Source organism: Megascapheus bottae, chromosome 9 (assembly GCF_031878675.1).
Source record: "Megascapheus bottae isolate mThoBot1 chromosome 9, mThoBot2.hap1, whole genome shotgun sequence".
Classification (NCBI taxonomy): Eukaryota; Metazoa; Chordata; class Mammalia; order Rodentia; family Geomyidae; genus Megascapheus; species Megascapheus bottae.
Genome location: NC_143517.1, coordinates 25422965 through 25441253, shown reverse-complemented (window position 1 = coordinate 25441253; position 18289 = coordinate 25422965). Strand labels below are relative to the sequence as shown.

Genomic DNA, 18289 nt, shown 5'->3' with positions numbered 1-18289 from the left:
CTAGTGGAAGACCTTGGTTGGATTCCTTGGTACCACATACATAGAAAAAAAGCCAGAAGTAGTGCTGTGGCTCAAGTGGTAGACATCTAGCCTTGAGAAAGCCCAAGGACAGTGGTCAGGCTCTGAGTTCAAGGCCCAGGACTGGCAAAAAAAGAAAAAAGAAAAAAAAGGAAAACCCCCTTGTTCCACGTGTTTCCGATCATCCTGTGATGAGGATGGCCACTGTCATAGAGGTCTACGTGATTATGGTCATTATAGTTGAGATGGATTTATTCCACACGAGAGGCTCCATTTGGAACGTATTTGTTCATGTTGTTCTCAAGGAGAAATCAGAGTTGCTATGATAGTTTTGATATTTATAGGGTTAAATTTTAATTACTTTCTATTAAAAGTAATACACTAAAGGCAATAGAATTTGCAAGATATAAGGAGTTCCTTATCTTTAAAATGAATAAAAACAGAGCATCCATATTGTAGGATGCTGAAAAGATTTAATGTCACTTATTATCATGTAATAATAAATTATTTATATGCTTAATATGATTACCACTATTGCTATTTTCCACTTTTGGGGCTTTACAAAATGTCACACAAAGTAAAAAAGAAAATCCTGATTCTTTATGGCTTACTTAGCATTAAAAAAGAAAAAGAACAACAACCAAAAACCCCCCAAAAAACAAAAAAAAAACATACACGGAATTACAGCTCAAGGCCAGCCTGGGCAGAAAATCCTGACACTTTTATGGTCAATAAACTACTCAGAAAAAGCAGGAATGGATGTGTGGCTCAAGTGGGAGAGTACTAGTCTTGAGCAAAAGATGCTCAAAGACAGCGCCCAGCCCCTGAGTTCAAGACCTAGGACCAGTACACACATACACAAACACACACACACACACACACACACACACACACACTATATATATATATATATGTATATATATGTACGTATATATAAAATTGTTTTGAGTATCAGTATTTTCCCACAGGAAAGCAGGATGTTAAGAATATCTTAGAGCTCTTAACAGTGATGAAAATAGACATGTACTTGAACAGCTTTATTTCTGTTTTATACCTTTGATGGAAACCAGTTTCCCTTGTTCTTATTTGCCACACTTAACATTTTGTGCCCTATTTATTATGTATTAGTATAGATATTTTCCAGCAATGTGGAAAATATAAATTTAAATGGTAGACTATTAAACTGAATCTAATTGAACATTAAAAAGATGTAAGAATTAACTAGAGTGGGTCTTGGAAAGATAAGCATCCTGCTTCATGAAAAAGATGGGTTCTTTTTCATTTTCGTTACTAGAAATTCCCTACTCTTCTTAGAAAAGCAGAGCGAGTTTATGTATCATTCAGGTTAGGAGATCTTAGGAAATCTACCTGAAGTAGAAAATTTGAAATAAGTGTAATAGACATATCAGCTAGAGGCAATAGAAATACATTGAATGATTTTGACTAAGAAAATTTGGACAGTTTAGAAAGAAGAGATAATGAAATGTTTCCAAAACTACAGAGCTAAAAATCAAGGCTTTATTTTTCACATCTCTGTATCATTTTCTTTTGTAATACATGATGGATTGAGTAAAGGATTTCCTCCAAATACCTAACTTTGTGAATTTTCAAGCCTATTATATAAATGATACACTATCTGCATATAACCTACACACATCCACATAGCCTTATATTTTTACATTTTCTGTCAATTAATTATCTCTAACAATATGTTTGTTTTTATTTTTGCCAGGGTTTGAACTCAGGGTTTAGGTGCTGTCCTTGGGCTTTCTCAAGGCTTCAGCTTTACCACTTGAGCCACAGCACCATTTCTGGTTTTTCTATGTATGTGGTACCGAAGAATCAAACCCTGGTCTTTGTGCATGTTAGGCAAGCACTCTACCACTAGGCTAAACTCCCAGCCCCTAACAATATGTTTTATGCAACAAAATATGTAGAGTACTACCTGGAATACCTGACTTAGAAAATACTCAGTGCTTGTTATCTAAATGGGAAACCATCTTACACTCTCAAAGAAATACAGTAGTCTTTATAGGGCTACTCCTTTGTGTGTCTGTGCCATGATTGCTTTGTTCACTTGCTAACTTTCTTCAGTTTAGTTCTTTAAAATGTGCTTGTCAGAGTCTTAGATGCACTAGTTTATGAGGTAGACATATGCCAGAGTTTGGGGTGGATTCTAGGACACAGGTGCAATCAGCTATTTTTTCCCCAAAATAATACGTTTGATGTTAATTATTGCTTCTACTAAAAAGATATTTTTCCATATTAAAATGTCCAACTGAATATTCTAAAACAATCTACATATACATGTTTAAACAGTATTATGTCCACTGTAGTAGCAGCAATGTGAAAATGACAGCTTAATATTAAAACAAGCCCACATTCAATTGTAATCAGAAATCTTGGGCTGTAAAATTGCATATAAACCTCTGCAGTTTCTTTAGATGAATATACCCAATTATGATGGAAATTGAAAACTGAACACTCAAAGGATTCTATTTTTTTTGCCAGTCCTGGGCTTGGGCTCAGGGCATGAGCACTGTCCTTGGACTTTCTCAAGGCTAGAGTTCTACCCCTTGAGCTTCAGCACCACTTCTGGCTTTCTTCTGTGTATGTGGTACTGAGGGATCGAACCCAGGTCTTTGTGCAGGCTAGGCAAGCACTCTACCATTAGGCCAAACTCCTAGTCTAAAGAGTTCTTTTAAGAATATAAAATTAAAACATTTACCATTAATTTCTCTAGGACGAAAAAAAAAAGGACAAACAAAAGAATGACCCGTGTTTCCTTAAGAGACTATTAGAAGAGATAAAAACTTGTTGGAATAAAATTTTGATGGGCATGAAACAACAATGAAAAATATAGAATGGTAATAACGAACCATGTGTACTGAAGTTCCATTCTTCAAAAGTTAATTTGCCTTTGCAATTGTTGGCATAGAAGACCTCCTGTTATGTTGTTGAATGAATTCTGGAAAAGATGATTAGAACAACTGAGATATCTACACTGTACTAGAAGATGGACATAAACAATGGAAAATGGTGTGCTACAGTCAACAACTGTTTCATATGTATGTAGATACATAGCAGTCAGTTTAACTATGCATATTTAGTAAAAAAAATTCATGTAAGGTATCAATAATGCTTACAATAATATTTCTTAAACTTCTTCAAATATTTCAGAAGACATAAAATCTATAGAGGGTATAAGAATTTAACATTTTAACTATTTTACTATGAAGATTATTTTATTGCCCAGTGTACATCCAGGTACGGGAGTCAGAATGGGAATTGCTATCTTCTACACTACAGATATTTTAGGGTTAATAGTGAGAGATAGAAAATGTTCACAAGAATGATCCAAATGCTTTAAAGCCTAGCACAATAAGATAAATGATAGATCAAGAGACGCAAGCAAATGTGAGTTGCAGCACAGTGCCTTTAAAAAATGCTATAAAGTATTTAAAATGAAAATAAAAATTTTCCAAAAGTAGAAATACACTTGGTTTAAGAATGCTAAACAGTCGTTACTTTTATCATTCATGTATAATAAAACAATGAGTTTTCAAATTTAGAAGTGTATTTTTGAGATAATATATGTTAGCCTTTTAATTAATGGATTGTATATATTTAATTTTGACATATCTGTATATAAAAATATTTTCATACCATACTACAATTAGTTGCCTACTTTGAATAACATTTCTCCTCTAATAATAAATGACTTATGTGCTAACAAAAATGTTTTAATACTTAACTATTTGGTGTTCCATTTTGATATATGATATTCACATTTCAGATGTGTGGTAGCAGCACCTTTCTGTTCCCTTTCACTTCCATACATCTGTGGAGTTTCTGCTTGGATGGTACAGATAGTAGATTCATGTAATTCCATAGTAAAGAATACACTAGATTTTCACAATTCAAAGCTTTGAGTCAAGTACTTTATTTTGTGCTTGCCCTCATTCACTCCAGAAGAGAACAGACTAGTCCTTGAGAAGCCAATGATTCTTAACTTCTTTCTCTCAGATGGACTTTCCTAGGTAGTCTTGTTTTTACTGTGAACTATGGTCAACTACTTGGTATGACTCCACTCTGATGAACCTGATGCTACGGAGAAGTCCTCAGAGAAATAAGGACTTGGAAATTTCTAAAGGGTTGAAGGCCATATAAAGATGCTGAAAAACATTCTCCAGTACGGCAAAATGATGAAAGAATTTTTCTTAATGCTTATTAAGAGTTAATATCCCTTTCCTTGGTTTTTAATCACTTATTTATGACAAATTTGAGTTGCAGAGAAAATTCATACTTAAAAAATATAGTCAACATATATTATGTGCTTACTGCTTCAAAAGATTCTCATTATATTTATGGTTGTATTTCCCTTTTTATTCTTTCCTAGCCAGTAGCAAAATAAGTAGAGGTGAGGAATGTGATTAATAATCATCTTGGATAATTTCATTTTATAGAATTCTATATTTACAGAGAATTGCCTCAATGAAGATATTTCTCAAATATGTATGTAACTGATTTAAATTTTGTAAAGTTTAACCCAAGAAACACTAATGGATGTTATATAAAAAAGAGAACCATTAAAAATAAAATAAAGGGAGTATTCTGAGTTCTGAAGCTATGTAATGATTTACTATTTATGGGAGAGTCACAGTTCATAAAATTATACCAATTTATCTGTAAATTCATTCATATAGCTTTTCAAAGTTTAGCATTAATTTCACATTTCCAGAATTTGATTATAGAATAATACCATCTTTATATGACAATCATTAACATAAGGTTAATGCAATTAATATGTTATCAAGATGATGCTAGCAAGAGGAATATTGACTCATAGAAAAGCTACTACTGGAATTATTTTTTTTCACCAGTCGTGGGGCTTGAACTCAGGGCCTGGGCACTGTTCTTGAGCATTTTTTTTTTTTTATTGTCGGGGTAGCCATTTGAGCCACAGCCCCACTTCCAGCCTTTTTTGTGTATATGGCACCTAGGAACTGAACCCAAGACTTCGAATATGTTAGCCAAGCACTCTACAACTAGGCCACATTCCTGACCTTTAATTGCCTTTTAAAAACAGGCCTTCAAGAAAATACTTTCCTAGATTACATTTTTTAAATTGGTACACATAAATGTGCATTTTTCTGAGGTGTCATTACGATTTTGTTTGGTTTTTGTGTGGCTTTGTTTTATTTTTTGCTGATACTGGGGCTTTTACTTAAGCACTTGTATTTCCCCTTAGCTTTTTTTGCTCAAGGCTGTTTCTTTATTGTTTGAGCCACAACCCGACTTTGGGCTTTTGGCTGGTTATCAAAATCTCATGGAGCTTTCTGCCTAGACTGCTTTTAAATAATAATCCTCAGATCTTAGATTCCTGAGTAGCTAGGATTACAGGCTACTCAGTAGCCTTCAATATGATATATATTTTATAATTTCAATTATCTTTAACTGTGCAAATGAGTTTTAATTTGACAAATGATATATGAATACAATTCATCTTGATGTCACCCCTTCCCCTTCCCTCATTCTCTCCCATTCCTGAGTCCTTCCTTTCCTTAATACTGTAAGACATTCACTGAATTTTAATGCCTCCATTCTCCACCTTCCTGTCTTCATTTATCTACCCTCCTCCCCGTGACTGCACCTTATGCATTTCTTGTTTCCATTTTCTGGTGTTTAATTTATTGAACTGTGAGTTGTCCTTTCTAAGGAATTATACCATTCAAATTCTTCCCTGATAATACCATATTTCAGTTAATACATTTGGTGTTTTAATACATACATATATTATGTAATGTTCAAATCAGAGCAAATATGTCCATTTCTTCAAATACTTATCAGTTCTTTGTGGAAACACATAATTCTTACAGGGTTTTAGAAATATTGTTATCTGTAAACGTTACCACACTGGGCAACAGAACAGCAACCATATTTCTCTGAAGTAAAACCTCATGACAATTGGTCAACATTTCCAGATCTTTCTTAAACTTTTCAGTTGGTCATGTTTTCAATGCCAGTCAGCTTAAAGAGATTTAATTAACTCTACTATAAATTTTTTTCAGAAACACATACTCTGCTTTGTATGTCAGATAGTTTTATGGCTCTCTTTATAGGAAATCATCTCTATATTAAGTTTTTACCTCTTGGAAAACTTACAAATTCTGTACTAACTTCAATTGGCATCTCAGCCTTAGTGGCTGTGGCTTTCATGGTAAATATAGATAGTTAAAATTTCCTCTTAGTTGTACATTGCTTTTTTCATATATTTTTATTGTAATTACATTACATTCGCCAAATGGAAGGTGCATTACTTCACATACATTGATACCCTTTCTCATGTCTTGGTCCCCATTTCCCTCCCCCCAACCCGCACCCTCATCTTGTTTTCCCCCCTTCCCTATCCAATTTCAAATAACCAAATATGCATATATCCAATATATCAGATAACAAAGTGAAACACTGTAACAATATGAGATAACCAAGGGACAGCAAAAGAGATGAGAGAAAACATAGTACATTAAGGATAACAATCACTCATTATATGGCTTTTGTTTCTATATCCTAGAGGTCCTTTCATTTAGCGTCATACTGTATGGCCTTATGTATCCAGGTTTTGCTCTATTGCAAATCTCTGTTAGAAGAGTCCAAGGTTTCTACTGGTTATGGCAAATGAGGGAAACCATTGAGCCTAAGTTCCTTTGAGTCTGGCTTACTTCACTTAATATGATTTTTTCTTTTTTTCCAGAAAGATAAACCTTTTTTTTTCCTTTTTTTATTGTAATTAGTAAAAGGGTTACATGATATTTGCCAGATAGAAGGTGCATTAATTCACATACATTGATACCCTTTCACATGTCTTGGTACCCATTTCCCTCCCCCCCCACACCCCAACCCGTCTTGGTTTTCCCCCCTTCCCTATCAAATTTCAAATATCCAAATACAAATAAATTCAATATATCAGATAACAAAGTGAGATACTATACCAATAGCAGAGATTTGCAATAGAGCAAAATCTTGATACATAAGGACATATAATGTGAAGCTAATTGAAAGGACCTCCAGGATACTGAAACAAAAGCCATATAATGAATGATTGTTGTCCTTAATGTACTATGTTGTCTCTCATCTCCTTTGCTGTCCCTTGGTTATCTCATAAAGATAAACCTTTTATTTCCATATCCTGCAGTTCATTTTGTTTAGTCTCATTCTTTAAGACCATAATTACATAGCTTCTGAGCTATTGTGATCTTCAGCTAGGAGAATCCTAGATGTGTACTAATCATTGCAAATGAAGGAAACTATGGAGCCTATGTTTCTTTGAGTCTGGCTTACTTCACTTTCCTAATGGAAAGCCTTGGAAAAAATGGGGTGATGTCATTCTTTCTGATAGCAGTATAGAATTCCATTGTGTATATCTACTACAACTTCTTGATCCATGCATCTACTGAGAATGCAGATGGTTCTTATTTTTTAAATTTTTTTCTGTCTTTCCATTTCCTTACAAATGGGGAGATGTCATTCTTTCTGATAGCAGCATAGAATTCCATTCTGTATGAATACCACATCTTGTTGATCCACTCATCAACTGAGGGACATCTGGGTTGGTTCCATATCTTTGCTATGGTAAATAGTGCTGCAATGAACATCGCTGTGCTAGTGGATTTTAGTATGACCTTGTTTCTGGACGGTTGGGTAAATGCCAAGTAGTGGAATTGCTGGGTCATAGGGGAGCTCTATGTTTAGTCTTTTGAGGAACTGCTTTTTTTATATAGGTCTCATGCATTGTACTTGGTCAGATTTATCTTAGTACCTTAAATTATCATTTAAATTGAACTGTTTTACCTTCCTGAAAGAATGTATGATTTTTGTCTACTGTTTATGGGAAAAGCTAGATGTATGATAGCTAATTAGTAAAGACCAACTATGTTGTTGTATTATTAAATTCACTTAATCCTCAAATAACAATTGTATACTAAAAGTTTATTCAGAGAATATGATAGGTGCACACAAGGTAAATTAAATATGATATGAGCATAAAGGTTTGAGATCTCCAAAATGTCTGGAATTTACAAGGCAAAAAGGAAAAAAAAAACATCAAAACCTTTGTTTCCATTTTCTAGAATGCACAGAGGCATTGCATCTTTGGATTTGTCCTCTAAGAGTATCCTCCATTGATCTCGTTGTGTGTCCTGTATAGTGACGCTGTCCAAAAAGAAATGTACTCATTTCCTGACTTATGAAGTAATAACCCTTATGGCCATCACCTTTATAACAACAGGAACTGCCATACTGCTTTCCATAGTGGTTGAACGAGTTTACACTCCCACCAGCAGTGTAGTAGTGATCCCTCCTGGTCACATCCTCTCCAGCATCTGTTATTAGTTTTCTTGATCCTGGCCATTCTAACTGGAGTGAGATGGAATCTTAGAGTTGTTTTGATTTGCATTTCTTTTATGACCAGAGATGTTGAGCATTTCTTCATGTGTCTATAGGTCATTCTTATTTCTTCTTCAGAGAAGACTCTCTTTAAGTCTTTAGCCCATCTTTTAATGGGATGGTTGTTTCTTTGGAGATTAGTTTGGGAGTGATTCAATTTTTTGAGCTGTTGATATATTTTAGATATGAGGCCTTTGTCCATTGTATGGTTAGTGAAGATCTTCTCCCACTCTGTAGGCTCTCTAGTTAACTTGCTTTGTCCTTTGCCATACAGAAGCTCTGCAGTTTAATGCAGTCCCATTTGTACAAACTTTTTTTAATTTGTTGTGGTGTTTCTGGGTCTTTATTAAGAAAGTTTTGACCTGTACAGGGAGACCTAGTGTATCTCCTATTCCTTCTTGTAAAGTTTTCCGTGCATCTGCTTTTACCTCCAGGTCTGTTACCCATTTGTAGTTAATCCTGGTGCAGAGTGACATAGAAGGATCCAACTTTAGTTTTCTGCATGTGCTTAACCAGTTCTGCCAGCAACACTTGTTGGAGAGGCTGTCTTTCTTCTATTCTATTTTTTTGGATTCCTTATCAAAGATTAGGTAGTCATAGAACTGTGGATTCATTTCTGGGTCTTCAGTTCTATTCCATTGGTCTTCAGGCCTGTTCTTATGCCAATACCAAGCTGTTTTGGTTACTAAATGGAGTCTAAAGTTTGGTAGTGAAATTCCTCCTGCGCTGTTCTTTCTGCAGAGACTTGTTTTGCTATACGGGGTCTTTTATTATTCCATATGAAATTTTGGATTGCCTCTTCTATTTCTTTAAAGAATGACATTTGGATATTGATGGGTATTCCATTAAATTTATAGATAGTCCTCATCAAGTTTGCCATTTTCACGACGTGAAAATCCAGGAGCATGGGAGGTTTTTCCATTTCCTCAGTTCTGCTTTAATTTCCTTTTTCAGGGTCTTAAATGTTTTCATCAAAAAGGTCCTTTACATTCTTAGTTAATTCCTATGTACTTTATTTTCTTTGAGGCTATTGCAAAAGGAGTTGCTTTCCTGAATGCTGCCTCAATTCTCCTATTGGCATATAGGAAGTTGGTTGATTTGAGGGTTAATTTTATACCCTGCTACCTTTCCAAAGCTTTGAATCAGCTGAAGGATCTTGGGAGTGGAGTCTATAGGGTTCTTTAAGTACAGAATCATGTCATCTGCAAAGAGGGAAAGTTTCACTTCCTCTTTCCCTTTTTGGATCTCCTTTATGCTTGCTTCTTGCCTTATTGCTCTGGCAAGGAATTCTAATACTATGGTAAAGAGGAGTGGAGAAAGTAGGCATCCTTGTCTCACTTCTGATTTCAGAGGAAATGACTTTAGCTTTTCACCATTAAGTATAATGCTAAATGTGGGTTTGTCATACACTGACTTTATTACACTGAGGAATGTGTTGCAAAACACTTGTCAGCCTCAATTTTGACCAAATTATTAACTATGGAACTATTAAAGAACATGATAGGGCCAGAAGCATGAAGTAGTGGTAGAGTGCTTGCCTCATATGAACAAAGTCCTGTGTTTGATTCCTCAGTACTATACACAGAGAAAAAGCCGTAAGTGGCACTGTGGCTCAAATGGCAGAGCTTTACCCTTGAGAGAGCCCCAAAACAGTGCTCAGACCCTGAGTTCAATCCCAGGACTAGCAAAAGAAAAAAAAAAGCCCAAAAATCCCATAACAAAATAGGTGTACCAATAATTGCATAAAAGGTTTTTCATACCTACATATGAAACAGCAGTAGTTATAAGCATAAGCTTTATTATTTTTTTCCTGTCAGTTGTGGGACTTGAACTCTGGGCCTGGAAGCTGTCCCTGAGCTCTTTAGCGCAAAGCTATCACTCTACTACTGGAGCCACAGGGCCATTTCCTGTTTTCTGGTGGTTAAATGGAGATGAGTCTCTTGGACTTTCGTGCCTGGGTTGGTTTTGAACCTGAGCCTGAGATCTCAGCCTCCTGAGGAGCTAGGATTACAGTTGTGAGCTAGCAGCTCCCAGTTATAAACCTTTAACTTAATGCATCTTACACATTGGTTAGAATATCCATTATTTAATGACTCCCACTTAAATAGATGATACTTTGGAGGTCAGGCTAGATAAATGGGGAGTGGGAAGAAACTTGATAAAAAAAAAGAATATAATCAAGAGAACTGGTATATAACTTAGGTAACATGTTAAAGTAATATATCAGGTATCTGGTAATATGACTTAGTAATATCATTGAGATATCTTCAATTCTGTTAATAAAACAATGGATATAAATATTAAATATTCCATCAGTTATCATCATGCTGGTGACTGAGATGAGTTAAACTAGATTTCTAAAATATCAATATATAAATGTCTAAAGTCACAATATAAAAAATTATTTTTGTAAATCTCTCACACGTTATGTTGCCAAAAATTCAGAGATACAATTGGCCGGAGTACACTGTAAATCTGTGGAAAGGTAACAATGAGCTCTTCCTTTGTAAAACAAATGTAAGGTATCAAAAAATTTTTATAATTGTATATATAAAATAACTAAAGAAATTCAATATAATGAAATTATTTAGTTTTTATAAGATAGTAATACTGAATTATTAAATTTTTATAGTTGTATTACTAAAATAACTGTTTAAAATAGTTATTTAAATTATTTGAATTATTTAAGATACTATAAAGGCTAGTAATATTAAATAATCCTAAAGCACCCTCTAGTGGCCAAAAACGATTCACACATAAACTAAGTATAATTATACTTAATGAGCATCCTGAAAACTTAAGTGAAATATTTCTAAGTAAAAATTGCATGTGTAGAAAACATATTGTGGCTCTATTCAGTAATAGGGGTAATTGAAAATTAACTTTAAGTACTAAGAATATTAACTATAGAAAATACTTAGATATCTAAGGCAAATAAATACCTACTACCTACATTATTTTGTATTTGTGCATTTCTCCAATAATATTTTGAATGTCTCAGCTTTTACTTCTTCAGCCCAATGAAAACTGAGTACAAATGAGACATGTATAGTCTATGTTCCTACCACAATGTGTGAGAAGTAATGTACCTACTATGTGGCGAATGCAACTGTAATCCCTCTATTATTACCCCAACAATAAAAACAAAAAAAAATGAAATAAAATTTAAAAACTCAAAATATGGAATAAGTCATTCAATTTTAACAGCACAGATTTTTACTATTAAACCATGGAATAATTAACCTAGAAATATTGATTTTCCCAATCAATGTTAATGTTACTACTTTCAATTCCTAAATTTTATTGAGTGGGAAGAAAATGATTCTATGCCTAAAACAAAAACTTGTAAGAAGAACACTTAAGAGTACTTTAAAATCATAATTCAATAAAATAAAATTTAAAACCTGATGGCATAAAAAACATAAAAGATACATTTTCATTCTGAAAGAATCCTTTTCACTTCAAAAATCTAGTTAACGTTGGAATGTGTTCCTTTCTTTCTATGTCTAATAGATTTTAATAAATAACAAGCATTTTAGGCTTCATGTCTTTATTGGTTTAAATTGAAGATATTTGGAATAAAAAACATAATCAGACAGTCACAATAACCCTATTTTTTAAAGCTAAAAACGTTCAGAGTAATCTAGAAGCAACTTTTACAACTTAAGCTTACAATCATTTTTGTTTTGCTTTATTTTTTGGCTGGACCTGGGGCTTGTACTCAGGGCCTATGCACTGTCTTTGCTTGAGCTTTCTCAAGGCTAGTGCTCTACCACTTGAGTTACAGCACCACTTCCAGCTTTTTCTATGTATGTGGCACCAAGGAATCAAACCCAGAGCTTCATGTATGCTAGGCAAGCACTCTACCACTAGGTCACACTCCTGGCCCCATTTAACCATTATTTTTAAAATTCAATCACGCCAACAAATACCTGTGCAAATAAATACAGATGCAAGCAGATGATGTACAGGAAGATTGTTTAAAAACTATTGCACAATAAATCAATGTGGAGTAAATTATGTAATAGAAAATGCATTTAAATAGATTATCGTAACATGTTTCATAAGACATAAATATATTTACCTTACTGCTTATAATAATCTCTGGGCTCTGGGATTAGATGATTCCTTACCAAGACATTTCCACGTAGTACACACTCACATTTACTTGCTATTGTCAGTGAGAAGCAAACATGTGCCAATTTGTCTTATTTAAACTGATTTATCTACTCATTCTTTTGAGCAAAAAGACTGTGGTGTGTTGAAGGTATGCTTGAAAGAATAGTGTTCATTCCTAGATAAAACAAGAGTGAAAAGTTCTAGTTATAATCCTAGCTACTCAGGAGGGCTGAAAACTGTAAGATTCCACCCTCCAATTAACCAGCAAAATGCCAGACTGGAGTAGTAGCTCCAGTGGTAGAGCAGCAGCCAGGAGATAAGTGGGCTGAGCAAGAAGGAGATGGTCTCCGAGTCAAGCCCTATTACTAGCACATATACAGACAAGAGTGTGTTTTATAACAATTAGGATAAAAAGAAGCTATTTAAATGGAAATCTAAAATGTACAGCAGTGTTCTAAACTCCTTGTAACTTATTTGAGTTGCTGCATTATTTTAGCAGTACGGACGAACAGGATAACTAGGGAAAAAAAGTGCTTTAAAAATAGCAGAAAAATATAAGTAAAATGATTATAACTATACTAGATTTATAACTCCTGCCTAAACTAAAAAACTAAATACATTTTAGAGAAATAAAATTCTAACCAACACATTTCTCCATTGGTTCTTACAATGATCACAATCACAAATAAGGAGCTAGAAAATATGTAACATAAATCTCTTAGGAAATACGCAACACAAAATTTTTACTTGTATCTTAATAATAAGATAAAGCTAACAAGTCTGAGTGGTCATAAACTACTACAGAATAACTATGGTAGCATAAGCCATCAAAGAAACATACAGAAACTTTATGCTACACTGAAAGTGACAATGATCAAGATTTTTTTAGTCAACAAGTTGAACAGAAAATACAATTTTTTGTGTACATTTTTGCAAATTAACTGGTAAGTACAATCTACTCTTCAGATAGATTATGAAAAACAGTAACATTTAGGAACTGAAATGGATGTGGAAAAGAACATATGTTCAACACAACTAAAAAGAACATTCAGTTGCAAGATACATTTGTACGTTTTGTCTTGAATTTTGAAAAAAATCCATAATTATTTTCATAGGATAAAGGAAATATATATTATACAATTAATATTCTACAAAGTTTGGAGTAACATAAACCTAAGGTATTTTTATAAAAGTTGTTGCTGAACAAGCATTCAACAGAAATATATCTGCTTATCAACTGATAACTAAAACATTGTCTTCAAGTACAAAATCCACAGTAGCCCACACTTCTATTTGAAGACAGGCACTGTTAATAACAATATGTATCCTATGTTTTGCTCAAAGGTGTGATTTTTCCTAAAGCTTGCAGGAGTACTTGTAGAGGTACAGTGAATGTGCTTTAACAACCTAAGAGGAATACTACCCAGGTAAATGAGTTGAAATTATTTTCTGATATTTAAGTGAGTATTTTCTTGAATTGCACAGGTTGGGATATCAGGAATTTATTATGTACAACATATATACACATATCTACAGCCAAAGATTTACGTTTCAAAAATTATGGGAGGAAGGTATTTTGAAAAGTTTCGGCACAAAATAACTAGGGGAAGTGCTCTGGCTGTCCAAGCAGCAATACTTAGGAAACTCTGAAGCTGGCTTGTGTTCTTTTGGGATTCTGTTCACAGAATCATTCTTCGAATGCCACATTCACAGCAGAACTTTGCCCACTCTACAGGGTACTTTGTCCCACACTCATGACAGAATTTAGGTAAGTGTCCAGATGAATTTCCTTCAGTGCTTTTCATCTGGTTTCCACCATTAAATAAAGATGCGTAGTCTCCATCTGGCCTGAAGAAGCACAGAGATGAGAAAGAAGTTCATATCAGTAGATAATTAACTACAATTACTAAAAGACAGGACAAAATAAAAATATCTAAAATCACACTTTTAATATTCTTCTAGTTCAAAGACACGGTCATCTTACGCTTGTGGCTAGATGACATCTGTGAGCCTAGCTATACAGGAGGCTAAGAACAGAGGATCATGGCTCAAAGCAGCAATGGGCAGAAAAGTCTATGAAACTCTTTTCTCCAATCAACCAGAAAATAAAAGCCAAAAGTGGAGCTCTAGTGATAGTATTAAATTTTTTAGCCTTGAGCAAGAAAGCCAAGCAAGTATGTGAGGACCCAAGTTCAAGCCTTAGTACCAGCTTCCTGCTTCTATCCACAAAGAAAAGAAAGCAAACCAACAAAAACAAAAGAAAAACTTGCTAGAAATACAATTCCAAATGTTTTGACATTTGCAAATTGTATCCCTAGAAGAAATCGCAATGACTAAATGCAGTCACACTTTCCATCTTGTTCTATGTATGGATATTTACTACACAATGGGAAAAAGGAAGAAAATTTACAATGTCCTTCAAGAAAAACCTATCTTGTTAAGAAAAACCAGAGCTCGGCACCAGAAGCTCTTGCATATAATCCTGGGTACTTAGGAGAAGATATAAAAATTGTGACTCACAGCTGTGCATTGGAGGCTCATGTCTGTAATGATAGCTACTCAGGGGGCTGAGATCGGAGGATCTCAGCTGGAAATCAAACAAAAGTCAGAGAGTCTCTTACTTAATATTAAACATCAGAAAACTGGCAGTGCGGCTGTGGCTGAAAGTGATAGAGCCCTAGTCTATCTTAGAGGAAAAAAGCTCAGGGACAACACCCAGGCTTAGTGCCAGCCCCAAGATTAAAAAACAAATTGCAGTTCAAAGCTAGTCCAGCCAGGACAGTCCATGAGACTCTTACCTCCAACAAACCACCAAAAATCTGAAAGTGAAGCGGTGGCTCAAGAGGCTCAAACAATAGCCTTGAGCAATAAGACCTGTGGATAGTGCCCAGGCTCTGAGTTCAAGCCCCAAGTGCGGAATGAAAGAGAGGGAGGGAGGAAGGGAGGGAGGGAGGGAGGGAGGGAGGGAGGGAGGGAGGGAGGGAGAGAGAGAGAGAGAGAGAGAGAGAGAGAGAGAGAGAGAGAGAGAGAGAGAGAGAGAGAGAGAGAGAGAGAGAGACAGAGACAGAGACAGAGACAGAGACAGAGACAGACAGAGACACAGAGAAGTTGGGGGAGAGAAATGGACATATTGAGGAAGAGGGAGAAGTAGCTAGCTAGAGAAAGAGGGGAAGAGGAGAGGAGTGAGAAAGAGAGAGAAAAAAAGGTAGGGGAAGACAAACAGAAAGAGAGAGAGATGGAGGGGGACAGGGAGCAAGAGAAAGGGAGGAGAAGAGAAAGACAGAGAAAGGAAAGGGGGTGTGAGGGAGAGACTAGAACATAGGCTACAGATAGAGGTAGTCAGGTTCCAGTTCTCTCTGCTTGCCCACAAGGATATTGGGTGATATTTCCACTAATTACTTTGATTTTATTATTGAATTATATTAAATTAGTATGAGTCAAATACATAGTAAGTTCCTTTCATGCCCAAACAACATGGGATTTATTAACAAAACATAGCAGTGAAGGTAAAATACATGCTTGAAGAACTACACACCAAAATAAAATTTAAACCAAACACTTGAGCTCCTAAAGGATTTTTATCACAAAGACGAGCAGTCAAGAAATTAAGACTCTACTAAAGAAGTTATTTTTCATTATTTCATTGGAAAGCAGCCACTTACACTCCACTCCCTCCCTCTTGGGCACAATTCTTTTCCTTTTTCTCCCCTCCCTCCCTCCCTCCTTCTCTCCCTTCCTTCCTTTCTCTCTCTCATGCCAGTCCTGGGGCTTGAACTCAGGGCCTGAGCTCTGTCCTGGGGCTTTTTTGGCTTTTTCTATGTGTTACCAAGGAATCAAACCTGAGTCTTTATGCATGCTAGGCAAGCACTCTACCACTAGGCCAAAATCCTGACCCTTGGGAACTATTCTTCTGCGAACATGTAATTCAAGTTAAAGATTGTCATGAAGGAAATCTTTAAATAGGTTAGAATTCATAAAGTATCACTGGATTTTCTATGAAAAACTATGGACTTAAAAATGATAAAGATTCAGGGGCCGGGAGTTTGGCCTAGTGGTAGAGTGCTTAATTTCTAAGTACCACATACTTAGAAAAGCCAGAAGGTGTTGCTGTGTGTGGCTCATGTGGCCAGAGGCACTAGCCTTGAGGAAAAAGCCCAAGGACAGTGCTCAGATCCTGAGTTCAAGCCCCAGGACTGGAAAAAAAAAAAAGGTACAAAGATTCAATGTCAGCTCTTCATTCTTTTGTATAATTCTCTGATAGACTGTAGAATTGCTACAATTTTCTGAACCAAGAAGCAAACTATTAGGTATTTCAGTAAATTCATATGAACTACAAACAGGGCATTAAATTAGGAGTCATAGTACTAATCACGAAAGAATGCCAATGGGTAACACATCAGATCTTCACTGTCAGTGAACTATGTAAGAATTACTTCAGCTGGGAGTGTGGCTCAAGTGGTTTTGCAGGACAAGGCCCTGAGTACAACCAACAAACAAACAAATAAAAAACTACTTCAAAACAAACCACAGCAAGCAAATCTCAGGAAATGAACCCCTTATACCAATACTAAGAAATATTTCACATAATAACAAAACTGCAGTGTCTATAAATTATACTCCCTGGAGTATTTTGCAGCACTACTGAACCAATTGGCTTTTTTCTTTCTTTTTTTTTTTTTTTTGCCAGTCCTGGGCTTGAGCTCAGGGTCTAAGCCTGTCCTTGGACTTTCTCAAGGCTAGAGCTCTACCACTTGGGCCTCAGCACCACTTCTGGCTTTTTTTCTATGTATGTAGTACTGAGGAATTGAACCCAGGTCTTCATTGCATAGTAGGCAAGTATTATACCACCAGGCCAAACACCGGCCCTGAACAAACTGTTTTTAAGCATTAAAATCTAAAATATTTTTTATTTTTATTTACTTATTTTTTTCTTTCATCTCTCAATTTTCTGTACCTTGTGTGTTATATATAAGATTATCTGACCAGGAGAAGGGAATGGGAACCACAGAAACAGCAGGTCAAAGGACAAACTAATACAACAATGATACTTACTCCGTATTAGATTAGATATTAACCTGTCAACTTGGGGGTGGGAGGAGAGTAATAGGGAACAGTAAGCTGGAGAAAACGAAGGATGGGGTAACATCGTTTGAAAGCAAATATAATTATTACTTTATGTAACTAAGCCCCCTGTTCATTAGCTTTTCAATAGATATAAAAATGCTATAACTACAAGCTGTAGGGAAATAATATTTACTCTCCAACATTCCTTCTTAGAAGTAAGACTTCTAAGCCATATTAAGATAAAAAAAATCTGATTATAAATTTAGCTGATTGCTTATTTTTGTATAGAAGACTTGGAAAACTAAATATAATCATTTCGGTGATTAGGATGGTAGAACTAAACATACCTGGCTATGGAGCTATCAGTATATGTTTTTCTTTTGTTCATAAGCACACCTGACACAGAATTCCTGGTCAAACTGGGTGGCGTAGTATTTCGAGGTTTGATGTTAGCTCTAGAAGAGAGAAGGTGATACGGCATGATGAAAGACTATCAAATACAATTATTTCTCAAATTACCTATTTGTGTAATAAAAAAGCAATTAGAGAAGTACAAAAGATTAAAATCCAAACTTTTAAATCTGAAAACAAATGGTAGACATTAATACTGAAGGTCAACCAAAGTAGACTGAATTTACTATAA

At 35.1% G+C, this 18289-nt stretch overlaps 2 protein-coding genes across 3 annotated transcripts in view; one reads left to right on the top strand and one right to left on the bottom strand.

Annotated features, from left to right (window-relative positions):
* Positions 1-3584, top strand: part of Il7 (interleukin 7) — a 28521-nt gene extending 24937 nt beyond the window's left edge. Inside the window, exon 5 of the mRNA XM_090338980.1 lies at positions 2762-3584. Within this exon, the coding sequence (XP_090195106.1) occupies positions 2762-2872 (111 nt within the window). The 3' untranslated portion in view covers positions 2873-3584. The remainder of the gene's footprint in view (positions 1-2761) is intronic.
* An 8412-nt stretch (positions 3585-11996) lies between these two features.
* Positions 11997-18289, bottom strand: part of Zc2hc1a (zinc finger C2HC-type containing 1A) — a 40115-nt gene continuing 33822 nt past the window's right edge. For both annotated transcript variants that reach the window (XM_090338978.1, XM_090338979.1), the window contains 2 exons: positions 17994-18101; positions 11997-14430 (listed from right to left, as the gene is read on the bottom strand). In XM_090338978.1, coding sequence (XP_090195104.1) covers positions 14262-14430; positions 17994-18101 — 277 coding nt within the window. In that variant the 3' untranslated portion in view covers positions 11997-14261. The remainder of the gene's footprint in view (positions 14431-17993; positions 18102-18289) is intronic.